At 44.2% G+C, this 23,716-nt stretch overlaps 2 protein-coding genes across 2 annotated transcripts in view; both read left to right on the top strand.

Moving 5' to 3' along the window:
- The window catches only part of LOC309340935 (uncharacterized protein), a 157,465-nt gene that overhangs the window by 91,305 nt on the left and 42,444 nt on the right, over positions 1 to 23,716 (top strand). The gene's annotated exons all lie outside the window — the stretch shown is intronic.
- LOC309341085 (uncharacterized protein) lies at positions 10,805 to 23,500 on the top strand. The gene is made up of 3 exons (XM_081860547.1): positions 10,805 to 10,814; positions 12,400 to 12,526; positions 21,855 to 23,500. The coding sequence occupies exons 2-3, from the start codon at positions 12,493 to 12,495 to the stop codon at positions 23,189 to 23,191; spliced, it is 1,371 nt and encodes a 456-aa protein (XP_081716673.1). The 5' UTR covers positions 10,805 to 10,814; positions 12,400 to 12,492; the 3' UTR covers positions 23,192 to 23,500.

The raw sequence follows: 23,716 nt of genomic DNA, 5'->3' as shown, positions 1-23,716 counted from the left end.
GTGTGGAATGTGGAAAGAGCTTCAGTCAGAGCCACAATCTCAGTTCCCATCAAAGAATTCATGCAGGGGAAAAACCCTATCAGTGTGTGGAATGTGGGAAGAACTTCACTCATAGATCCTCTCTCACTTCCCATCAAAGAATTCATACAGGGGAGAAACCCTATCAGTGCGTGGAATGTGGAAAGAGCTTCAGTCACAGCCACAGGCTCACTTCCCATCATAAAATTCATACAGTGGAGAAACCCTATCAGTGTGTGGAATGTGGAAAGAGCTTCACTAATAGCTCCTCTCTCACTTCCCATCAAAGAATTCATACAGGGGAGAAACCATATCAGTGTGTGGAATGTAGAAAGAGCTTCAGTAAGAGCTGCAATCTCACTTCCCATCAAAGAATTCATACAGGGGAAAAACCCTATCAGTGTTTGGAATGTGGAAAGAGCTTCAATCAGAGGTCCTCTCTCACTTCCCATCAAAGAATTCATACAAGGGAGAAACCCCATCCATGTGTGGAATGTGGAAAGAGCTTTAGTTCGGGCTGCAATCTCACTTCCCATCAGAGAATTCATACAAAGGTTGGGAAATCCTCCATTATATAGCTTTAGGAGCCAGGCAAATACCTACCTGTTTAGGGAAGTTTTTAATGTCTGATGTTTTAATGTATTTTTAGTTGTTTGTTGGAAGCCGCCCAGAGTGCCTAGGGAAACCCAGCCAGATCAGCAGGGTATAAATAATAAAGCAACATCTTTGCTTTGGTGTTTTACAACCTGTGCATTGTCTCTGTCATTTGCTGTGGCAATAATCAATCATCAACAAAAACAAGAACATATGAAAATTGTCCATTACTCGACTTGCTGTACAGACACTTGTCGGCAGGGCCTTGCTTGTACCCAAGCTGCATCAACATCTTGTGCAGTTTCTGATTCCAGGCCCTAGCAGCCTGCTTAAGTCCATAAAGTCCTTTCTGCAGTTTGCACACTAAATGTGCCTCATGTGGTTTAAGAAAACCTTATGCTGTCTCATGTAGGTTTCCTCTGAAATCTGTCCATGAAGAAAGGCAGTTGCAATGTCAATGTGCCTAACTTCTATTTGCTTGGAGGCTGCAATGCTCAACGCATTCTTAGGACTTCCGGTCTAGCTGCCATGGCAATCGGCTGTGTCCATTCCAGCAGAGCCTTTCCTGCGGCTAATGAGGATAATATGGGAGTAATTATCCTCCCCGAAACTCCCCGGGGCCAGGGGGCCAGCTCCACCCGCAGATCATCCGATACCTGCTGCCTGTCCTGAAGGAATGTGGAGGGCAGGGGTGCAGGGTGCTATGCACTGCACGTCTCGGCAACTCTCCGGAGCTGGCTCCATGAGCAGAAGAAACCTGTTTTTTAAGATAAAATTCAGACTTAACTAATAGGCATCCTCTGAACTAGTGGAGATAAAATAATTTGCTAATTAAATCAGCCACTGAGAAGGTTTTGATCTGGAGAAAGACTTTAGTCGTAACTGAGGGAGGTGAGCCTCTACTATCTTTTTTGATATATTTTGCATCTGCTGTTTTATTTGGCAAATCTCCCTTTGAAAAACTGTTGGAAATATACAAGTAAATGCTAAGTTTAACTACAAAATTGACTGTGTGAAATTATTATGGCTCTAGCAACAACCTCCTTTGCTAAAATGCTTTAACTTGAGCTCTTGAGCCCAAAACCCAGCTGTATAAACAAGTGCTCAGAGCCCTCTCCTTTATCAGTTTGTGATGGCAAGGATGGCCTTGACTCTACCAGTAGAACAGGGAAGACACATCTGAGCCTTATCTTATATCCTGACCACAAAGGCGCACAGACCTAGGCTGGGAACAGCGCCAGAGGGTGTTCTTGGAGATGGTGACCTCTTGCTCCAAGATAAGAGTAGGAACAGGAAGATCCTTTTATGGTCAGAAGTACAGGAAGGAATACCCTTTTATGGTTAAGAGTGTCGGAGCAGGAACATCTGTGATGTCCACCTGCGTGTACAAGCTGACGTGGTTGGATTCCTGGGGAAGGGGGAGAGGGTGTCTGGAGGATATATATACTGCATGAAATTTCTCATTTCTTTGGACTTGCTGTGGACACACCACACAGGTGCCTTTCTGCTGTTCCGGAGAGCAGAAATAAAGAACTCTTTCTCTGAACCAACCCTCGGTGTCATTTGACTTCCTTCCTCCTGTCCGGGAGCAACGCAGACCCAATCGGTGAACTCCAATAAGGCTGCAGAATGACAAACAAAGAACCCCAGACGGGAATTATTGTGTTTATGCTGAGGCATCAGCTCATTAGCATTTGGAAAGACAGTACAGAAGAGAATTCTGGATGTCAACCTGGGCTAATGGCAGATTGGTTGTGGCACAGTTTAAAATGCCCTGTGAGCGGAAAACGACAGTGTTTAAGATCTAGGACACATAAAGGACTGACCCGCCTGTTAAATTAAAGGATGGATTAATCTATAGACCTAGGGGGAGGTGAGCCTTCATCATTTTCTTTTCATATATTTGTATCTGCAGTTCTACCTGGCAAACCTCTCTGGGAACTATTTGAAATATGCATTAGGGACGGAAGCCAGGACCTTCACCACATAGGGGCAAAGTGTGTTCCTCTTGGGATCATGCAGAGCATGTTCTAAATCTGAATTTCCATTCAGCAGATTGTAGGAATGTAGAATCGTAGAGTTGGAAGGGACCCTGGGGTCATCTAGTCCAACCCCCAGTGAGGCAGGATAATCAGGAGACGCTGGACAAAGGTTCCCTTTGGCAGAACTGCTAAGCACCAGGGGCAGAAGGACAAGATTCTGGCTCCTTCTGCTGCCTGCAATCCAAAGCCCAGAGTGGGTGCCTCTGCCATTGCTGATTTCTCATTTCATGCAGCAGAAGAGCCGCTAGAGTTGGGGGGCAGAAGCAGTGGGGGGGGGGAGGTGGCTGGTCCGGTTGGATGGTCTCTCTGGCAGCGCCAGGAAGCCCACGAAGAAGACATTTCTCTCATTGCCTCTTGGAGGAAGAAGGAGAGGAAGGTGTTTGTCTCTGAAAGCCAAGCTGGCTGCATCTCTTTCCCCTCCCCTCCTCTCACTGGCCATGGGCAGGGGGAAGTGGCTGTTCCTGATGGCTCCCCTGGGAGCTGGGGCGGGCAGGAGACGACCAGACCACCCAGCAGAGTTTCTGGCTTCAATGTTCCAGTGTCCCCTTCCACCACCCTAGCCCCCCAGGGGCCTCCATGGCACTTTAACTGTACGGACCTTTGTCGGCAAGGTGATGTCTCTGCTTTTTAAGATGCTGTCTAGGTTTGGCATTGCTTTTCTCCCAAGAAGCAGGCGTCCTTTAATTTCGTGACAGCTGTCACCATCTGCTGTGATCATGGGTGTTCTCTCTCTGCAGGTAAATTCAAACTGTAACTTTCCCTCCTTTTGTAGTCATGACCAGCTGTACCTAATCAGCTCAGAACTCACAGAAAAGGTTCTTAAAGTTACAATCAACTTTTCTGTTTCTTTGCAGAATGACTCCTAACATGGAATGAGGAGAGGCTGTTAAAGTATGGATTTTCTAGGAATTTATAAAGCTAGGTACCTTACCTGAGCTGTCAAGTCAAAAGGATACATTCAGGCCTAATATTTGTAACATTGCAACAACTATAAAGATGTGCCTCCCCCATGATTTCCATAACATTTAAATTTTTTTGCCTAGGGAATTCCAGGAGGTGGGGGAATCATTTGTCCTATTCCAATAATCTGCTTGCATAGGTTTAATGTTATTTGGAGACACTTAACACCCATTAATTTCACGTTATCTAGGTGTTTATTCAGGTAAGGATGAATAAAACACTCTAGAAAAATCCTTCATGACTAGCTGCTTTTCCCCAATTTCTTAGCTAGAAATAACTGATATTGAGAAGGAAGAGAAAGAGACCCTATCCCTCAAACTTTGGGGATTTAGTAGGCATCATTTGGGCGATGCTGCCCCACTCCAGTTTGCCTCTGTCGGCCCCCGATGCCCCTTTCCTGTGGCCCCTGAATGGCTCTCTCCTCATCCGCCTGTCTCGGGAGACAATGGAGGACGGCTCAAGCGGTGGGGAGATTGCAAGGCCTGCTGGGGCAGCTGGCTGCTGTGACGGACAGCAGAGCCAGAGCAGAGTCTGGGAGTGCAGTGCCTCACCATTCCACCAGGGGGCCAGAGCCTCTTTCTGATTGGCTACCCAGAGGGGGGTGGCGCCAGCACTTTTGGAGGGAAAATAAAGAGAGCCGTTTCTGAGGGGATTTGAGATGGGAGAGAGGGAAGGTTGAGAGAAGATGGGGATGAGGAGAGGGTGGAGGGAGGGAGGGAGAAGTGGCTCTGATCTGAGTGGATCCTCCGCTCTGAGGAGAATTTCTATGGAGCCAGAGGAAGGAGCCTCACAGCTGAGATGGGGAGACCATGTTGAGGGTCTGAAGGGAGTGAAGCTGGAGGGAGAAGCTGTGGGAAGACTCTCCTCTTCTTCTGGGATCTCCTTCCAGTCAGGAGGAGAGAGATCTTCTAGGAAAAGGAGATTCCCAAGTCCGTGGCAAGGGCTGAGAGGATCCCCTGGGTCTGGCATACAAAGGAAAATACCTCGGGAGTGGGACTGCTAAGAGAGAGGGGAACCGAGGAAAAGTGGCCCCTCGCTCACGGACCAAAGTATGAAGCCGTGAAGGAAGCTGGGCTGTGTCAAAAGTACCTCACGGAAACACCTCTCATAACTAAGTGAAGGGATGAGAGAGAAGCAGCAGAAAGAGAGTTCAGCCTTTCACCATCTATTCTGGAAACCTGAACATCTACCTGAAGTGCAACAACTGAATTACAAGAATTCAGAATTACAAGCCTAGTAGATGAAGGGAATGCAGTGGATGTAGCCTACCTTGATTTTAGCAAGGCATTTGACAAGGTGCCCCATGATATTCTTGTAAAGAAGCTGGTAAAATGCGGACTTGACTATGCTACCACTCAGTGGATTTGTAACCGGCTGACTGACCGAACCCAAAGGGTGCTCATCAATGGTTCCTCTTAGAATAGAATCATAGAGTTGGAAGAGACCACAAGGGCCATCGAGTCCAACCCCCTGCCAAGCTGAAAACACCATTAGAGCACTCCTGACATATGGTTGTCAAGCCTCTGCTTAAAGACCTCCAAAGAAGGAGACTCCACCCTACTCCTTGGCTGGAGAAGAGTGACTAGTGGGGTGCCACAGGGTTCTGTCTTGGGCTCGGTCTTATTCAACATCTTTATCAATGACTTGGATGATGGACTCAAGGGCATCCTGATCAAATTTGCAGATGACACCAAACTGGGAGGGGTGGCTAACACCCCAGAGGACAGGATCACACTTCAAAACGACCTTGACAGATTAGAGAACTGGGCAAAACAAACAAGATGAATTTTAACAGGGAGAAATGTAAAGTATTGCACTTGGGCAAAAAAAATGAGAGGCACAAATACAAGATGGGTGACACCTGGCTTGAGAGCAGTACATGTGAAAAGGATCTAGGAGTCTTGGTTGACCACAAATTGATATGAGCCAACAGTGTGACGCGGCAGCTAAAAAAGCCAATGCAATTCTGGGCTGCATCAATAGGAGTATAGCATCTAGATCAAGGGAAGTAATAGTGCCACTGTATTCTGCTCTGGTCAGACCTCACCTGGAGTACTGTGTCCAGTTTTGGGCACCACAGTTCAAGAAGGACACTGACAAACTGGAACATGTCCAGAGGAGGGCAACCAAAATGGTCAAAGGCCTGGAAACGATGCCTTATGAGGAACGGCTAAGGGAGCTGGGCATGTTTAGCCTGGAGAAGAGGAGGTTAAGGGGTGATATGATAGCCATGTTCAAATATATAAAAGGATGTCACATAGAGGAGGGAGAAAGGTTGTTTTCTGCTGCTCCAGAGAAGCGGACATGGAGCAATGGAGCCAAACTACAAGAAAGAAGATGCCACCTAATCATTAGGAAGAACTTCCTGACAGTAAGAGCTGTTCGACAGTGGAATTTGCTGCCAATGAGTGTGGTGGAGTCTCCTTCTTTGGAGGTCTTTAAGCAGAGGCTTGGCAACCATATGTCAGGAGTGCTCTGATGGTGTTTCCTGCTTGGCAGGGGGTTGGACTCGATGGCCCTTGTGGTCTCTTCCAACTCTATGATTCTATGATTCTATGAACTGATTTTGAGAGGAGGGAGTTGAAGAGAAGCTGTGCCTGGAGGACTTCCGGGTTAGCGCCATGGGCAATGGCGGAATTCCTCTGATTCAGAGGAACCCACTCCGCCAAAATCGGGTCTTGCCGCCGCGGTGAAGGTGGAGACCCCTCAAAAATCCCAGGCGGAGGAAGCCTGGGAATGTGGGATTCGGCTCACACCAAGAGCGCCCCCCCTACTCACGCGGAAACCCCTTTTTGGGGGTTCTGAAGTGACGCGGGGTGAGTGGCGCGGTGTCTCGAATCGACTGCTATTTTTGCGGAGTGAAGCCGCACAGCCGTTGTCGGAGAGCGCTGACTTCTTTTTGTGGACATTCGGATTTCAAACAACAACCCGTGAGTAGTACGGAAATTGGATTTAAAAAAATATATATTCTTAAATTTGGCACGATCAGGGAAGGTCCAAACAGGAAGTCCGCCTCCCCTTTCTGTAAATAATTTAAAGCAAAGGACCTGTCAACTAAGGTCGTGGAGAGGTTCTTTTTTTCTTTTTCTCTGTAAAGGACTTTAATTCTACGGATTGACACTATAAGAAATTCTATCTGGAAGCAGGGGAGCCTGCAGGAAAAGAACTAAATTTGGGAATTGATGTACCACCCCCCCCCCGGACCCGGGAGTGGTCCATGAGAGCTCATTGATGAAGTATAGAACAATTTGACAGCTGTCAAGCTAGCTGTCAAGACGCAAAAAGAGGACTTTGTTTCTGTTGTCTACTTTTGTTACAAGCTTGTTTTTGAAAAGAAGGAAGGACTGTTACAATTTAACTGGACTTTTGGATCTGTGCTGAAAGGAGTAAAAAGAAACTTAAATTCCCCTAGAGGGAGCTTCGGGATATTGCAGAGAATGGCTGTTGGAGAGGAAATCCAGTTTGAACTGAATAGGACATTCTTTCTCTTGGGAAAGTTGCAAGGTCAAATTGATGTTTTGACTACAAATGTTACAACTTTGGACACAAGAGTGAATACCATCATTGAACTTGATAAGAACTCGGCACAGGAATTTTATTCAACTGAACAAACAGGGAAATTTGAGGAGGAGAATTATGTTGTCTCTGAAGAGAAGAAAGGGGAGCCGTAACCCTGCAGATGCGAAAGGAGAGCTGCAATTTGAGGCCTGACATGATGGCAACAGGGGGAAATAAATTTTTGAAGATGGAAGCTTGGCCTGAATTGGAAAGCGAAAGATGGAGAGATCTCCTTATGTGGAGATCAGATGACCCTAGGATTACAAGTTTGATTCAGGTGGAAGTTGGAGCTTTGGGGACATTTGGATTTGAAAGGAGAACGAAACAAGATTTGGAATACCCCATAGGCCTTATTTTCAAGCACGGAGGTCTGGCTGGAAGGAATGTGGATGCTGTTGGGTTGGAGCTTCCCCGAGATTTGGCTTTTAATACTAAGGACTATCAAAAAGACTGGCAGAGGGGACATGAGAGAGACTTAAGAGCCTCCGATGTAAGATCTCCGGGCTGATGGCTTCTCGAGATTGATGGACTTATGTTGGGGACTGAAACCGGGAAGGGGGTATGGGTGGAATGGAAATTGGGAACTCAAAGGGTATATAATATAATTTGCTTTTTTTGTTTTGTATGAGAGTTGGGGAATTCGTGGAAGGGAATTTTTTTTTCGACCTTAGAGAAACGCCTTAAGAATAAGTATTGATATATAGGTTTGGATGAGAGTTAAGATTGGATAAAGTAAAAGTGGTTTTTAAAATAAATTAAATTACTTAAATGAAAATAAGGTTGGAAGGATTTGCAGAAATAACAATTTCAACTAGAATACAAAAATGGCAGGTGTGAGGAGGTCAAGGAAATAAGTAAAGGAAGAAAGACTGGAAAGAGAAGCTGCTGAATTGCAACTTATTACCAAACTTAAAACCATGGAGAGACCTGGTCTGAACAAAGACATTGGATTCTTATCTCATTATACATGACAAAGCCATTTTTCACCTTCTCACCCCTTGCTTTTTCCTGTAAGACCTATTGCAGCCGTTAAGAGTCGTCAACAGGCTCATCACTGCTATCTGCCAATCACCCATTCCCACCACCCTTCTGAGTAATACCCCTCCCCACCTTCTCACTATATAGAAGGGTCTGGAAACTTCTGTTTCAGTGTATCTGAAGAAGTGTGCATGCACACGAAAGCTCATACCTAGAACTAACTTAGTTGGTCTTTAAGGTGCTACTGGAAGGAATTTTTTTTATTTTGTATTGACTAAAGGAAGAAAGTTATGCAAAGGTTTAATCTGTTCTTTTTTCGTTTTTTTTCAAGTGAGTATATTTTCTTTTTTTGTTGTTGTTGCATTGTTTTTTGTATTTTTCTTTTTGTTTCTTTCTGTAACTCTTAAACTTTGAATAAATATTATTTTTTTAAAAAAAGAAGAGAAGCTGTGCCTGCAGAACTGTGTTTAATCCTAACACGGAGCAATGGTTCCAAACTACAAGAAAGAAGATTCCACCTAAACATTAGGAAGAACTTCCTGACAGTAAGAGCTGTTCGACAGTGGAATTTGCTGCCAAGGTGTGTGGTGGAGTCTCCTTCTTTGGAGGTCTTTAAGCAGAGGCTTGACAGCCATATGTCAGGAGTGCTCTGATGGTGTTTCCTGCTTGGCAGGGGGTTGGACTCGATGGCCCTTGTGGTCTCTTCCAACTCTATGATTCTATGATTCTATGATTTAGCTGAAGTAATAAGTTAACTTCTACCTGAAAGAACACATCTCCTGTCTTCACTTTGTTTCACCATTCTCTTTTTTGTAAATATAACTTTCCTTGTGTGAATATCTCCTGCCTGAGGTTCCCTGGATTGCAGTTTCTCTCACACAAGACACCCCACAAAGTAGCCTGTGGGAAATCGTAGACATTTGTTCAATCTTCATCATCATCATTTTATTTTATTTGTAACCTTTCCATTGTTAAAACAACGCTCAAGGCAGCTTACAACATGATAGGCAAAGGGCCTTCTCGGTCGTGGCACCTCTTCTGTGGAATGCCCTCCCATCGGATGTCAAAGAAATAAACAACTACCTGACATTTAGAAGACTCCTGAAGGCAGCCCTGTTTAGGGAAGTTTTTAATGATTGATGTTTAATGTAGTTTTAATCATTTGTTGTAGGCTGCCCAGAGTGGCTGGAGAAACCCAGCCAGATGGGTGGGGCATAAATAATAAATTATTGTTGTTATTGTTATGACAAGATTTACATAATTACCAACATAATCAAAGTAAAAAATGATAAGCAAAACACATCCAAAGGTACACAACCAAATGGAAAAGAATTTCCACATAAATCATAAGATCTAAAATTCGGAATACAACATTAATATCAATAACAATTGAAAATGACACAGATAAAAACCCAAAACCATTTGAAGAAGGAGGCCTATCTGCCCAGCAGTAGCAGCATTATTATTATTATTATTATTATTATTATTATTATTATTATTTATACATACCCTGCGCATCTGGCTGGTTTTTCCCAAGCCACTCTGGGCGGCTTCCAACAAAATATTAAAATACAATAGTCCATCAAATATTAAAAGCTTCCTTAAGCATAACAACCATCCATTTTTAGTCCATTGAGTTAGAAATTCCGCATTTCTGGAAGGGGAAATGACATACTATTGAATGTTTGCATAGCAACATGCTTAAGAAAATTTTGGTTATTCATGATGACTGGGGGTTGGACTGGATGACCCTGGGATCCCCTCCTATCTCTCCACTCCTGAATTCTAGGAGTGCCTCCTGCAAAGTCCTTTCCCCTGCAAGCTCTTCCTCTGGTTTCCGGCCAAGGGAGGGAGATGCTCAGAGTGTTATGTATTGAAGTACCACTGTATATAGTTTTCACTCAGGTCCACGTCAGTTACTTTAGGCGGGAAGCCCTGGGGTGTTGCTGCTACAATGTTGACAGCCTATAAAAGCCGGCCGGCTGAGCTGTTTCCTGTCCAGTTCTGTTCCAGCTTACAAATAAAGAGCTGCTTTGGAGAAATCACTGCATCGTCTCCCCACTATTGAACACAGAGCCCAGCCAAGAGCCAAAATCCCCCCCAAAAGCACACCTTGCCATAGGCCGAGCCAGGGGGCAGCTGCCCCCTTAGAGCCATTCAAAAGAACAGAAATGAATAGAAATCAGAGTTCTGCCCTGGCTAAGTGAGTGTGCAATGCGGGGGGGGGGGCTGAGCTGGGGGGACTCGGCACTGCAAGGGTTAAAGGGAACCGAGCTGCCTTCCTAGAGAGGCCAGGATGAGGTTTCCGGCTTCCCAGGCAGCAAGGCTCTTCTCCTTTCGTCCGCCTTTTTGTCACCCCCCCCCGGGACCCCCCCCCTCTTTCCCAGCATCAGGGTCTTTGCCAGGGAGGCTTCTCTTCTCAGAGCCCAATTCTGGGAGAGAGCGAGAGAGGGCTGAGCTGGAGGGGGGGGACTGGCCTTGCAAGGGTTAAAGGGAACCGAGCTGCCTTCCTAGAGAGGCCAGGAAGCAAGAGGGGGCAGGTCCTCCAGAGCCAAGCCCCCCCCCTCCCCAGTCCTTCCCTGCTTGGGTGTCTCTCCTGCAAGGGCTGCCTCGCTCTCCCCTCCTGGGATCTGGTGAGTCTCCTCTCTCTCTCTCTGGGATCTGGTGGGGGTCCCAGGGCTGCAGCAGGGGAGGGGGCCTGGGGGGGGCCTGATCTGCTCCTGCAGGGGGGGGACCCCAAGTCAGGGGGGAGGAGGGGGTCCTGCCAGGGAGGGGCCAGGGCTGCCACGCTCTCCTTCCTGCAGATCAGAGGATCCCAAACTCATTTTGCCTTTCGCCCCCCCTTTCAGAAAAACAATGACTCCCCCGAAATCTCATTTCTTTAAACAAAGGAGTCCCTGGGAGCTTAACCCTGTGTCTCTCAGGGTCATTGCAGAATAGAGGGAACATCTGCAAATGGTTTTCCAAAGCTGGACGAGATGGACTAGCCCCCCCTCAAAACTCACGGGGAGGGAGGGGGGAAGGAAGGAAAGGTGGGAGAGAAAGGCCAGGGATAAAGAGAGGGATCCCAGCCCAGAGTCTGGCTGCTGCATTGGGGACCAGTTTCCCAGTGTCTCCAGCCATCTAAGAGAATAATAATGTCCAGATACCTTCCTGGCCCTCAAGAGAAAGAAAAAGGGACCCCACCCCAGGAGTCTGTTTTTCAGAGCAGCGGAGAGTCCAAGTGCAAGAAAAGAAAAGAGAATTTGGGCAACTGGCTGGTTTTAAACTTAGTAACGCCAAGATGAAAAGGTTAACTAAAAATACAGTTTAAGATATGGTGGAAGAATTGCAATGCAAGTATTTGGGAATATGGTTAACAGCAAAGAGTATAAATTTAACTGGCCCTCGGAGCAAAGAAAAAGGGACCCCACCCCAGGAGTCTGTCTGGAAAACAGCAGAGAGTCCAAGTGCAAGAAAAGGAGACAGAAGCAGGGGAGTGGGGGTGGGGGTGGGCAGAGCAACTCCTGAGGACCCCCGAATGAGGACCCCCACTAGAGCCAGGCATCCATTTTTCACAAGATGCAAATGACTCCTTTGTCAGTCAGTTCTGACTTCATGCATTTACTTTAGTGAAGCTTTTATTGTTTGATGAATTACTGTATTTTAATATTTTGTTGGAAGCCGCCAAGAGTGGCTGGGGAAGCCCAGCCAGATGGGTGGGGCATAAATAAATTATTATTATTATTATTATGATTTATTTACTGGAAGGCATGAGCAAGCAGGCTGATTCACATCACAAAAATCACTTCCGTTGCCTCCACAATTTGCATTGCAATCTTCCCTCTAGGAGGGCTAGAGTATGGTTACCAGATATTTTTCAATGAATCCGGGGACACTTTTTTTTTTGGAAGCTGAGTAGCAACAGGGAGTCAGTAGTGGGGATGGTGAGGCAAAAGACCCTGGCTCCCTCTCCTTCTGCCAGAAGCCCCCCTCCCTGCTTGTCTCTCACAGCCAGGAGACGTCCGAAAATGGAGGAGCAAAGGCAGGCTGCACACTGGCGCACTGTTCAATCGCTTGCAAGAAGGGTCAGGGTTGGGCCTGTCCATAAGAAATCCAGTTGCAGCAGATGAATGCCCATAATTAAAACACAGAATAAAAGAATTCCATTAAAGCGTTGAAATAAGCACCCAGAATTAAAATATGCAGCAAAGCAATCCTATTGAAACAGCGCAGCAATTAAGAGGAGGACATTTCCCTTTTCTTTTAGGGTCCAGTTTGCTTTGAAGACGTCTTTGTCTGTTTCACGGACGAGGAGTGGGCGTTGCTGGATCCTGACCAGAGAGCTCTGCATAAGGACGTCATGGAGGAGAATCGGGGGATCGTGGCCTCTCTTGGTAAGGCTCCCTGTGGGATCATCCTATCTGCCTGGAAATTCAAAAAATATCTTTATGTGACGAACCTCATACATTTCCACAGAGCTCAGCAACGCCCCCTACAACACCTGGGAATCTAACACCCCCACAATAAACCTTGAACAGTAAATTATTTTTTCCCCCTATATATATAATTTTTAAAATTATTTTCCATTTAATACTGTACATTCGCATCATCATTATCCGCTATACCACCCTGGCTCTTTGGAGCCTCAACTTCCTTCCCTCCAGCCTCATGGCTTTCAAAATTAACATTTATATCATTCCAATTTGTACATTTTCCAATTCTTATTACACTCATTACAGAATGGCTCAAAAATTAATATAGAAAGGTAGAAAATTATCATTACAAGTCTTCAGACAACCCTGTTAGTGATGTTAATTGCTTACAATAATCTTTCAGATATCGTATAAATTTATTCCAACCCTTTTGGAATACGTAATCGTGCTGGTTTTGAATTTTTCCTGTCAGTGTCACCAGATCTGCAAAGTCCATCATTTTCATCTGCCAATCTTCTAACAGAAATTCTCACCATGTCAATTAATACTGAGTTTGGGAACCTTTAGCTTTAATTCTGGCCTTACAACGTCTTCCCATGGAGTGAAGCAAGTTTCTTAGTTCTGCAGCTGTAATAATGTGAAACCAAGATGGAATTATTGCCTCTATTAATTGGGCTTTATTGCTGGGTTGCTTCTGACTAACAAGTTTCTTTAGTCGGCTCCAAAAATTTTTGATTGGGTTAAGGTCTGGAGATATTCCAGCAGTGGAATATGATTCTCTTGAAACCACCTTTTGCACACAGCAGCAACATGACATGGAGCTGAATCCTGCTGAAATAGAAAACAAACAAACAAATAAAAAGGTTCAGTATCTGGGAAAAGATCACGTGCAGAAGGCTTCAGTTTGGGCTCAAGTATTTCATTCATGTATTTTGGAGCATTTCCATTCCGTTTTATGACACAAATTCTGCCCACACCTTTTGCTGTCATACAACCCCAGATCATCACACTATCTGCGTGTTTCACGGTCAGTGTAATGCAAGTACATTGTCTTGGGCCTGGTCTTATTCAACATCTTTATCAACGACTTGGATGATGGACTCAAGGGCATCCTGATCAAATTTGCAGATGACACCAAACTGGGAGGGGTGGCTAACACCCCAGAGGACAGGATCACACTTCAAAACGACCTTGACAGATTAGAGAACTGGGCCAAAACAAACAAGATGAATTTTAACAGGGAGAAATGTAAAGTATTGCACTGGGGCAAAAAAAATGAGAGGCACAAACACAAGATGGGTGACACCTGGCTTGAGAGCAGTACATGTGAAAAGGATCTAGGAGTCTTGGTTGACCACAAACTTGACATGAGCCAACAGTGTGACGCGGCAGCTAAAAAAGCTAATGCAATTCTGGGCTGCATCAATAGGAGTATAGCATCTAGATCAAGGGAAGTAATAGTGCCACTGTATTCTGCTCTGGTCAGACCTCACCTGGAGTACTGTGTCCAGTTCTGGGCACCACAGTTCAAGAAGGACACTGACAAACTGGAACGTGTCCAGAGGAGGGCAACCAAAATGGTCAAAGGCCTGGAAACGATGCCTTATGAGGAACGGCTAAGGGAGCTGGGCATGTTTAGCCTGGAGAAGAGGAGGTTAAGGAGTGATATGATAGCCATGTTCAAATATATAAAAGGATGTCACATAGAGGAGGGAGAAAGGTTGTTTTCTGCTGCTCCAGAGAAGCTGACACGGAGCAATGGAGCCAAACTACAAGAAAGAAGATTCCACCTAATCATTAGGAAGAACTTCCTGACAGTAAGGGCTGTTTGACAGTGGAATTTGCTGCCAAGGAGTGTGGTGGAGTCTCCTTCTTTGGAGGTCTTGAAGCAGAGGCTTGACAACCATATGTCAGGAGTGCTCTGATGGTGTTTCCTGCTTGGCAGGGGGTTGGACTCTATGGCCCTTGTGGTCTCTCCCAACTCTATCATACTATGGTTTTCACCAACGGAAGCAAACGCACAGAAAAAGTTGAATATGGAGAGTAAATGGTTGAAATATGCTGATTTACTAGTGGAAGATAACGAAGAATTTAAATTAAGACCATTTGATTAAATTAAAGATAAATTGGATGGATGGTTACAATATTATCAGATTAATGAATTATATAAACGTGATAAGAAAAATGGTTTTGCAACAGAAAAATCCAAATTGGAAATGGAATTGTTAGATACCAATGTTAAAAATCTCTCTAAAATGTATAATTTGTTGTTAGAATGGCGTACAAAGGACGAAAAAGTTAAATCTGTGATGATAGATTGGGCAAGAGATGTTGGACACAATATAATGTTGGCAGATTGGGAAAGACTGTGGAAGAAAGGGGTTAAGTTTACTGCATGTACTGTATTAAAAGAAAATATTATGAAAATGCTGTATAGATGGTATTTAACCCTGGTGAAATTAGCAAAGGTGTATCATACAAATGATAACTTGTGTTGGCAATGCAAAGAAAAAGAAGGTACTTTCTATCATATGTGGTGGACGTGTCCTAAGGTGAAAGACTTCTGGGAAAAGATATATAATGAATTGAAAAAAATGAAAAAATATATATTAAAAAACCAGAAGCCTTTCTACTTGGAATAATAGGACTGGAATTGCCAAAAAAAGACTTTTTTTGTATGCCACTAGAGTGGCAAGACTTTTATTAGCCAAAAATTGGAAATCGCAAGAGATGCCAACAATAGAAGAATGGCAGATGAAGATGTTGGACTTTTTGGAGCTGGCCGACCTGACTGAAAGAATCCGTGACCAGAAAGGAGACACAAGAGGACTGGAAGAAATTTAAAGAATATTTAGCTAAATATTGTAATATAAGATAAAGAGAAATTTCTTGGAAGTAATAATTAGGCTTAGGGGTATGTCAGGGAACTGCCATCGGAAGGGCAGGTGGTGGAAGGGCTCACGGAGGCTAGGAGAGACTTAGCAGCAGAGGAGGGAACCAGCAGGGGGAGAGAAGGAGCTCCGAGGGAAAGAGAGTCGGAGGGATGGCTCAGGGACACTTCCAGCGAAAACAGTGGGGAAGTTTCAGGACCTCCTATAGGGACACCCACCCCTCGCCGGAAACTGTCGCGCCGTGAATCCCGAAGACGGGTTTCCGTTAAGGAGCTTTTATGTTGGAAGAGATTCCGCAAACGCCCACTGTCGGATTCTGCCAGCGATTGAGGGAGTCATGTTTAAGGGGGCTCCGCTATAGACAGAGCTTTGATAATCAGGCCAAACTCTGAGGGACTAAGCTTTACGCACAAGCAGCTCATCATCCCATCACAGGGTAGAATAAGAATATGTTGTTAATAAACATTAAGGATTAGAATACTAATAAAGGAGAAGTTGTTAGCAAATGAAAGAAGTTAATATTATTAGAAATATGAATTTGGAGAACTGCTAAACTGGTGATATGAAATTCAGGTAGAGGGGATTCAAGGAAGTCAGTTATCAATGAAATGAAATTAGGATTTGGAAGTAGAAATTCTTTATGAGTTTTTCTTTGTTTTTGTGTATTGTAATGTTTTTCTTTTTTCTTGTTTCTTGTTTATGTGATAAATGTGAAAACCAATACAAAAAATTTGGGGGGGGGGGGAGAAAGAGAAGAAAGAGAACAAGGACAGAAAAGTCCAGGAGGATAATTAAAGAAGCAGAGTTTCCCACAACTATATTATGATCCCCTTCATGGATCACTGCCTTGCCGTGGTGAAGGGGCTTGAGGAACTCAGAGAAGCTATGAACTATGCCGAGCAGGGCACCCAAGATGAACAGGTCATAGTGGAGAGTTTTGACCAAACGTGATCCACCTGGAGGAGGAACCGGCAAGCCACTCCAGTATCCCTGCCAAGAAAACTCCATGGACAAAGACAACAGGCATATAAAAGTTATGACGCTGGAAGATGAGCCCCTCAGGTCGGAAGGCGTCCAACATGCTACTGGGGAAGAGCGGAGGGCAAGTACAAGTAGATTCAGAGCTGATGAAGCGGCTGGGCCAAAGCCGAAAGGACGCTCAGTTGCGGATATGCCTGGAAGCGAAAGGAAAGTCCAATGCTGTAAAGAAAAATATTGCATAGGAACCTGGAATGTAAGAACCATGAACCTGGGTAAGTTGGAGGTGGTCAAAAATGAGATGGCAAGAATAAATATTGACATCCTGGGCATCAGTGAACTAAAATGGACGGGAATGGGTGAATTCAGTTCGGATGACCATCATATCTACTACTGTGGGCAAGAAACCCGTAAAAGAAATGGAGTGGCCCTCATAGTCAACAAAAGAGTGGCGAAGGCTGCACTGGGATGCAATCTCAAAAATGATAGAATGATCTCGATACGAATCCAAGGCAGACCTTTTAACATCACAGTAATCCAAGTTTATGCACCAACTACTGGTGCTGAAGAAACTGAAATTGACCAATTCTATGAAGACTTACAACACCTTATAGAAGTGACAACAAAGAAGGATGTTCTTCTCATCATAGGAGATTGGAATGCTAAAGTAGGGAGTCAAGAGATAAAAGGAACAACTGGCAAGTTTGGCCTTGGAGATCAAAACGAAGCAGGGCAAAGGTTAATAGAGTTCTGTCAAGAGAACAAGCTGGTCATCACAAACACGCTTTTCCAACAACACAAGAGACGACTCTACACATGGACATCACCAGATGGGCAGCATCGAAATCAGATTGATTATATTCTCTGCAGCCAAAGATGGAGAAGCTCTATACAGTCAGCAAAAACAAGACCTGGAGCTGACTGTGGCTCAGATCATCAGCTTCTTATAGCAAAATTCAAGCTTAAACTGAAGAAAGTAGGAAAAACCACTGGGCCGGTAAGATACAATCTAAGTCAAATCCCTTATGAATACACAGTGGAAGTGAGGAACAGGTTTAAGGATTTAGATTTGGTGGACAGAGTGCCTGAAGAACTATGGATGGAGGCTCGTAACATTATACAGGAGGCAGCAGCGAAAACCATCCCAATGAAAAGGAAATGCAAGAAAGCAAAGTGGCTGTCCAATGAGGCCTTACAAATAGCGGGGGAGAGAAGGCAAGCAAAATGCGAGGGAGATGGTGAAAGATACAGGAAATTGAATGCAGATTTCCAAAGAATAGCAAGGAGAGACAAGAAGACCTTCTTAAACGATCAATGCAAAGAAATAGAGGAAAGCAATAGAATGGGAAGAACCAGAGATCTGTTCAAGAAAATTGGAGATATGAAAGGAACATTTCGTACAAAGATTTCCATAATAAAGGACAAAAGTGGAAAGGACCTAACAGAAGCAGAAGACATCAAGAAGAGGTGGCAAGAATACACAGAGGAATTATACCAGAAAGAAATGGATGTCCCGTATACCCCAGGTAGTGTGGTTGCTGACCTTGAGCCAGACATCCTGGAAAGTGAAGTCAAATGGGCCTTAGAAAGCACTGCAAATAACAAGGCCAGTGGAAGTGATGGTATTCCAGCTGAACTATTTAAAATTTTAAAAGATGATGCTGTTAAGGTGCTACACTCAATATGCCAGCAAGTTTGGAAAACTCAGAAGTGGCCAGAAGATTGGAGAAGATCAGTCTACATCCCAATCCCAAAGAAGGGCAGTGCCAAAGAATGCTCCAACTACCGCACAATTGCACTCATTTCACACGCTAGCAAGGTTATGCTTAAAATTCTACAAGGAAGGCTCAAGCAGTATGTGGACCGAGAACTCCCAGAAGTGCAAGCTGGATTTAGAAGAGGCAGAGGAACCAGAGACCAAATTGCAAACATGCGCTGGATTATGGAGAAAGCTAGAGAGTTCCAGAAAGACATCTACTTCTGCTTCATTGACTATGCAAAAGCCTTTGACTGTGTCGACCACGGCAAACTATGGCAAGTTCTTAAAGAAATGGGAGTGCCAGATCACCTCATCTGTCTCCTGAGAAATCTCTATGTGGGACAAGAAGCTACAGTTAGAACTGGATATGGAACAACTGATTGGTTCAAAATTGGGAAAGGAGTACGACAAGGCTGTATTTTGTCTCCCTGCTTATTTAACTTATATGCAGAATTCATCATGCGAAAGGCTGGGCTGGATGAATCCCTAGCTGGAATTAAGATTGCCGGAAGAAATATCAACAACCTCAGATATGCAGATGACACAACCTTGATGGCAGAAAGTGAGGAGGAATTAAAGAACCTTTTAATGAGGGTGAAAGACGAGAGCGCAAAATATGGTCTAAAGCTCAACATCAAAAAAACGAAGATCATGGCCACTGGTCCCATCACCTCCTGGCAAATAGAAGGGGAAGAAATGGAGGTAGTGATAGATTTTACTTTCTTGGGCTCCATGATCACTGCAGATGGTGACAGCAGCCACAAAATTAAAAGACGCCTGCTTCTTGGGAGAAGGGCAATGACAGGCCTAGACAGCATCTTGAGAAGTAGAGACATCACCTTGCCAACAAAGGTTCGTATAGTTAAAGCTATGGTTTTCCCAGTAGCGATGTATGGAAGTGAGAGCTGGACCATCAAGAAGGCTGATCGCCGAAGAATGGATGCTTTTGAATTATGGTGCTGGAGGAGACTCTTGAGAGTCCCATGGACTGCAAGAAAATCAAACCTCTCCATACTGAAGGAAATCAACCCTGAGTGCTCACTGGAAGGACAGATTGTGAAGTACTTTGGCCACCTCGTGAGAAGAGAAGACTCCCTGGAGAAGACCCTGATGTTGGGAAAGATGGAGGGCACAAGGAGAAGGGGCGACAGAGGACGAGATGGTTGGATAGTGTTTTTGAGGTCCATGGGGTCACGAAGAGTCGGACACGACTAAACGAGTAAACAACAACAACAACAACAACATATTATTGTACTTAAGTGCAGTTCCGTATTTGATGTTGATATTTGATGTTGATATTTGACTTTGTGTCTAATAAAAATTCATGAATTTGAACATTATATCGTGGAGCATCAATGGCTTGAACAATAAGGTAAAAAGGAAGAAAACTGAGCGTATCTTAAGAAAGAAAAATTGGGATGTCATTGGTCTCCAGGAAACACATATAGCAAAGAAACATGACAGAGTTTTGATAGAAAAGAAATTAGGAACAGAATACATAGCTTCAGATGTTTCCAAAAAGAGAGGAATAGTTTTATATATATATATTCCCTGCAATCCCTACACAGATCTGGCTGACACAAGCCACAAAACCACAGCTCGCCCCTATACACGAAGCCAAGCCAGAGCACAACTAAGTACAGTACAGCCATCTTCTCAGGAAAACTCTTCACAAAGTTCAAGAGGTCAAGACACAAAGACTTTAACAACTAATCCACACCTAATGACCCACCTAAGTGGTACTCAGGATATCACTCAAGAAATCACTCAAGATATCTCTCAAGTAATTAAGGAACAAAAGAAGAAAAGGCACACTAGCCTGGGAACTTCCTCTCTGCCCAGAACATTGGAGGCTATACACCACACCCCCTCTACAGTATTTATAGGAACTCAAACACTGAGATCCTGCTCTGTTCCAGTAACAAGAAGCCGAAAGCACCAGCCTGAAGATGACGAGTGAGACCTCGTCGAAACGTCGCCTAGACACCCCAACTTTTACACGGGAAGACACCCGAGGACACCAAAACCTGCATTCCTGTACCCGTGAAAATCTACGAAAGCATATATATATATATATATATATATATATATATATATAAACCGAAGGATAGATGCAAAAATCCTACCTAAAGATGACAAGGGAAGAATATTAGGAATACAATTGACAAAAGGCAGAGAAGAAATCATTTTGGTGGGGGTATACGCAGGGCCGTCTTAAGCATATCTGGCGCCATGGTGCAAAGATCCCTCCGGCGCCCCTCCCCCTGTTCCCCAGAGTTCATGACCTTTTTTAAGGGGGAGGGAACCCCAAAGTTGTTGACTTTTTAAGGAAAGGTTCTACCTTTTTTTAGGGAGCTGACACCACACTTACACATTATCTCTGGCAAAGCAAAACAGGAAACAAACAAACTATTTTAGTTGCTCATTAACAATGCACATTTATACAACAGCTCCACGTCCCCCCTAGTTTTCTTAAGACAAATTATCTTATTGTATAACACCTTGTTTTTAGCAATGTTGATTTCTTTTAAAATTCAGATCTTTTTTTAAAAAAACAAAACCCTAAATGACTGCAAAAATTAAAAACCATCCAAGATGGTCACAGCAGAGCAGAGCCAGAAATTATAGATAAAGCCTAAATCTGGCAACAGACAGGAAGGGGTTCCCCCCCCTTAACCTGGTGTGTGTGTTAATGTATGCATGTGTAAAAGAGAAAGAAATCTATAATCAAGTGATGCTATGCAGCAAGAACTAGCTAATGTGATCTGCACAGAAAACAACAGAATTAGGAAGCATCATTGTTTTAAACAAAAGCAAAAGATCCAGAAGAAATTGTCAGCTGGTATAGCAGTGCAACACTTCAGGCCATTTTTTGGCACAAAGAGGACAGATCAGTGTGACTTTTTCATTCTATGCACTAGCAGGGCTTTTGTTGCTCTGATGGTGTTAAGTGCTCTGATGGTGTTTCCTGCTTGGCAGGGGGTTGGACTCGATGGCCCTTCTGGTCTCTTCCAACTCTATGATTCTATGATCTCTTCTGTCACTTCTATGATGTCCATTTCCCCTTTTCTTATACCGCTCCTCTCCTGCATTCCTGCAGGCTGAGAGGCTTGGAAACTGGCCCAGACAAGCTATTGTCTGATAACTCCTGTATTTCTCTGGGCTGTGACCTCCCCCCTGTACTTTCCTCTGTTTTCCCCATAACAATCCTCCCTTCGTCCCCTGGGCAGCCATTCAAGTCTGGCAGCTGCTGTTGCTCGCTTGTTGGCTCCAGCCTGACAAATTCAGATAACCGAACAAACTTTGTTGCATTACATTCTTGATTAAATTATCTTTCCATTGATAAATAATTTCACAATATTATTAATAATACTTTTATTGTCATTGTACAACCTGTGTACAATGAAATTAAACAAGCCTCCCTCCCAAAGAAGTGGTGTTATGAGCCACCAAACCTCTGAAATACACCTTCCCCCAAAAAGCTTCCACAATTTTGGCCACTACAGTATATCAAACAAAACAACATTCAACAACCATCAGAATCTAATAATAAATATGTTGGTTAATCACAAACAACAAAGGCAATGAACACACACCCAACTCCCTTCAGTTCTCCTTCTTTTGTTCCTGAGGCTCAAATCTCTTTTTGCCTCCATTGCAGATTGTGATGAATTGCAGATCGAGAACAAGGGTGAACACGACAAAATCCCCAGAGAGGAGAAGCCACGTAAGAATTTGGAGTGTGGAGAGAGCTGCAGTCAGAGCTCCCATTCCAGTTCCCAACAAAGAAATCTCAATGGAAAGAAACACTATCAGTGCATGGAATGTGGAAAGAGCTTCAGTCAGAACTCCTCTCTCACTTCTCATCAAAGAATTCATACAGGGGAGAAACCCTATCAGTGTGTGGAATGCGGAAAGAGCTTCAGTCAGAGCTCCAATCTCACTTCCCATCAAAGAACCCATACAGGGGAGAAACCCTATCAGTGCATTGAATGTGGAAAGAGCTTCAGTATGAAGGCCTCTCTCACTTCCCATCAAAGAATTCATACAGGGGAGAAACCCTATCAGTGCATGGAATGTGGAAAGAGCTTCAGTCAGAGCTCTGATCTCAATTCCCATCAAAAAACTCATACTGGGGAGAAACCCTTTCAGTGCATGGAATGTGGAAAGAGCTTCAGGAAGAGCTCCCATCTCACTTCTCATCAAAGACTTCATACAGGGGAGAAACCCTATCAGTGCGTGGAATGTGGAAAGAGCTTCAGTTACAGCCAAAGTCTGACTTCCCATCAAAGAATTCATACAGGGGATAAACCCTATCAGTGTGTGGAATGTGGAAAGAGCTTCAGTCACAGCCACTATCTCACTTCCCATCAAAGAATTCATACAGGGGAGAAACCTTATGAGTGCATGGAATGTGGAAAGACCTTCAGTCGAAATGACTCTCTCACTTCCCATCAAAGAATTCATACAGGCGAGAAACCGTATCAGTGCATGGAATGTGGAAAGAGCTTCAGTCAGAGCTCCGATCTCAATTCCCATAAAAAAATTCATACTGGGGAGAAACCATATCAGTGCATGGAATGTGGAAAGAGCTTCAGTATGAAGGCCTCTCTCACTTCCCATCAGAGAATTCATACGGGGGAGAAACCATATCAGTGCTTTGAATGTGGAAAGAGCTTCAGTCAGAGCGCCCATCTCACTTCCCATCAAAGAATTCATACAGGGGAAAAACCCTATCAGTGCATGGAATGTGGAAAGAGCTTCAGTCAGAGTAATGATCTTACTTCCCATCAAAGAATTCATACAGGGGAGAAACCCTATCAGTGTGCAGAATGTGGAAAGAGCTTCACTCACAGCCACTATCTCACTTCCCATCAAAGAACCCATACAGGGGAGAAACCCTATCAGTGCATTGAATGTGGAAAGAGCTTTAGTCGGAGCTACTCTCTCACTTGCCATCAAAGAGTTCATATTGGGGAGACATCCTTCATTATGTAGCTTTAGGAGACAAGGAAATCTGCACTTTTTAAAAATGTGGTGAGAAGAGGGTTACATAAGTGTATTTTGTGTTTTTATATTGTGTTTTTGTTTTATGTTGTAACCGTCCTGACACGTGGCAACAGGAGTCAATCTTTAGAGGCTGAGGGTTCCCCCCCCCAGTAAAGCATTTGAGGGGGCCACCACCCAAGTTAGTAGGCATTGCCGTTCTAATGGCCTGCATGCATCATGTGTTTGATTGTGCAAGGCAGACCTTACCTGACCCACCACCAATATTTTATTCAATTCAGCACCACTGGGTTGAGTATTATACAAGCACTAACCCCCCCCCCGATCTCTCAGAGTGAAAATACCTCTGTGGGTGGGATCAGCTAATAGGATAGCTTGAAGAACTGGGTCAGTCACTGGCGCTGTATGTATATATAGAGAACCATTGTATATATATGGATAATCAGTTGTGACGGCAGTGAGACACGCAAGAGTGCAGTTCATTTATAAAGTTGGTTTTATTCCGAGAAGAACAGA

This window comes from Podarcis erhardii (assembly GCF_964252035.2).
Source record: "Podarcis erhardii genome assembly, chromosome: 4".
Lineage (NCBI taxonomy): Eukaryota > Metazoa > Chordata > Lepidosauria > Squamata > Lacertidae > Podarcis > Podarcis erhardii.
This window is presented reverse-complemented; position numbering and strand designations above follow the sequence as displayed.

Bases quoted from the DNA above. Each gene is read 5' to 3' on its own strand.
- LOC309341085 (XM_081860547.1), top strand. From the start codon at position 12,493: ATGGAGGAGAATCGGGGGATCGTGGCCTCTCTTG. The intron at 12,527-21,854 runs GTAAGGCTCCCT...CCTCCATTGCAG, and splicing joins GGGGATCGTGGCCTCTCTTG to ATTGTGATGAATTGCAGATC.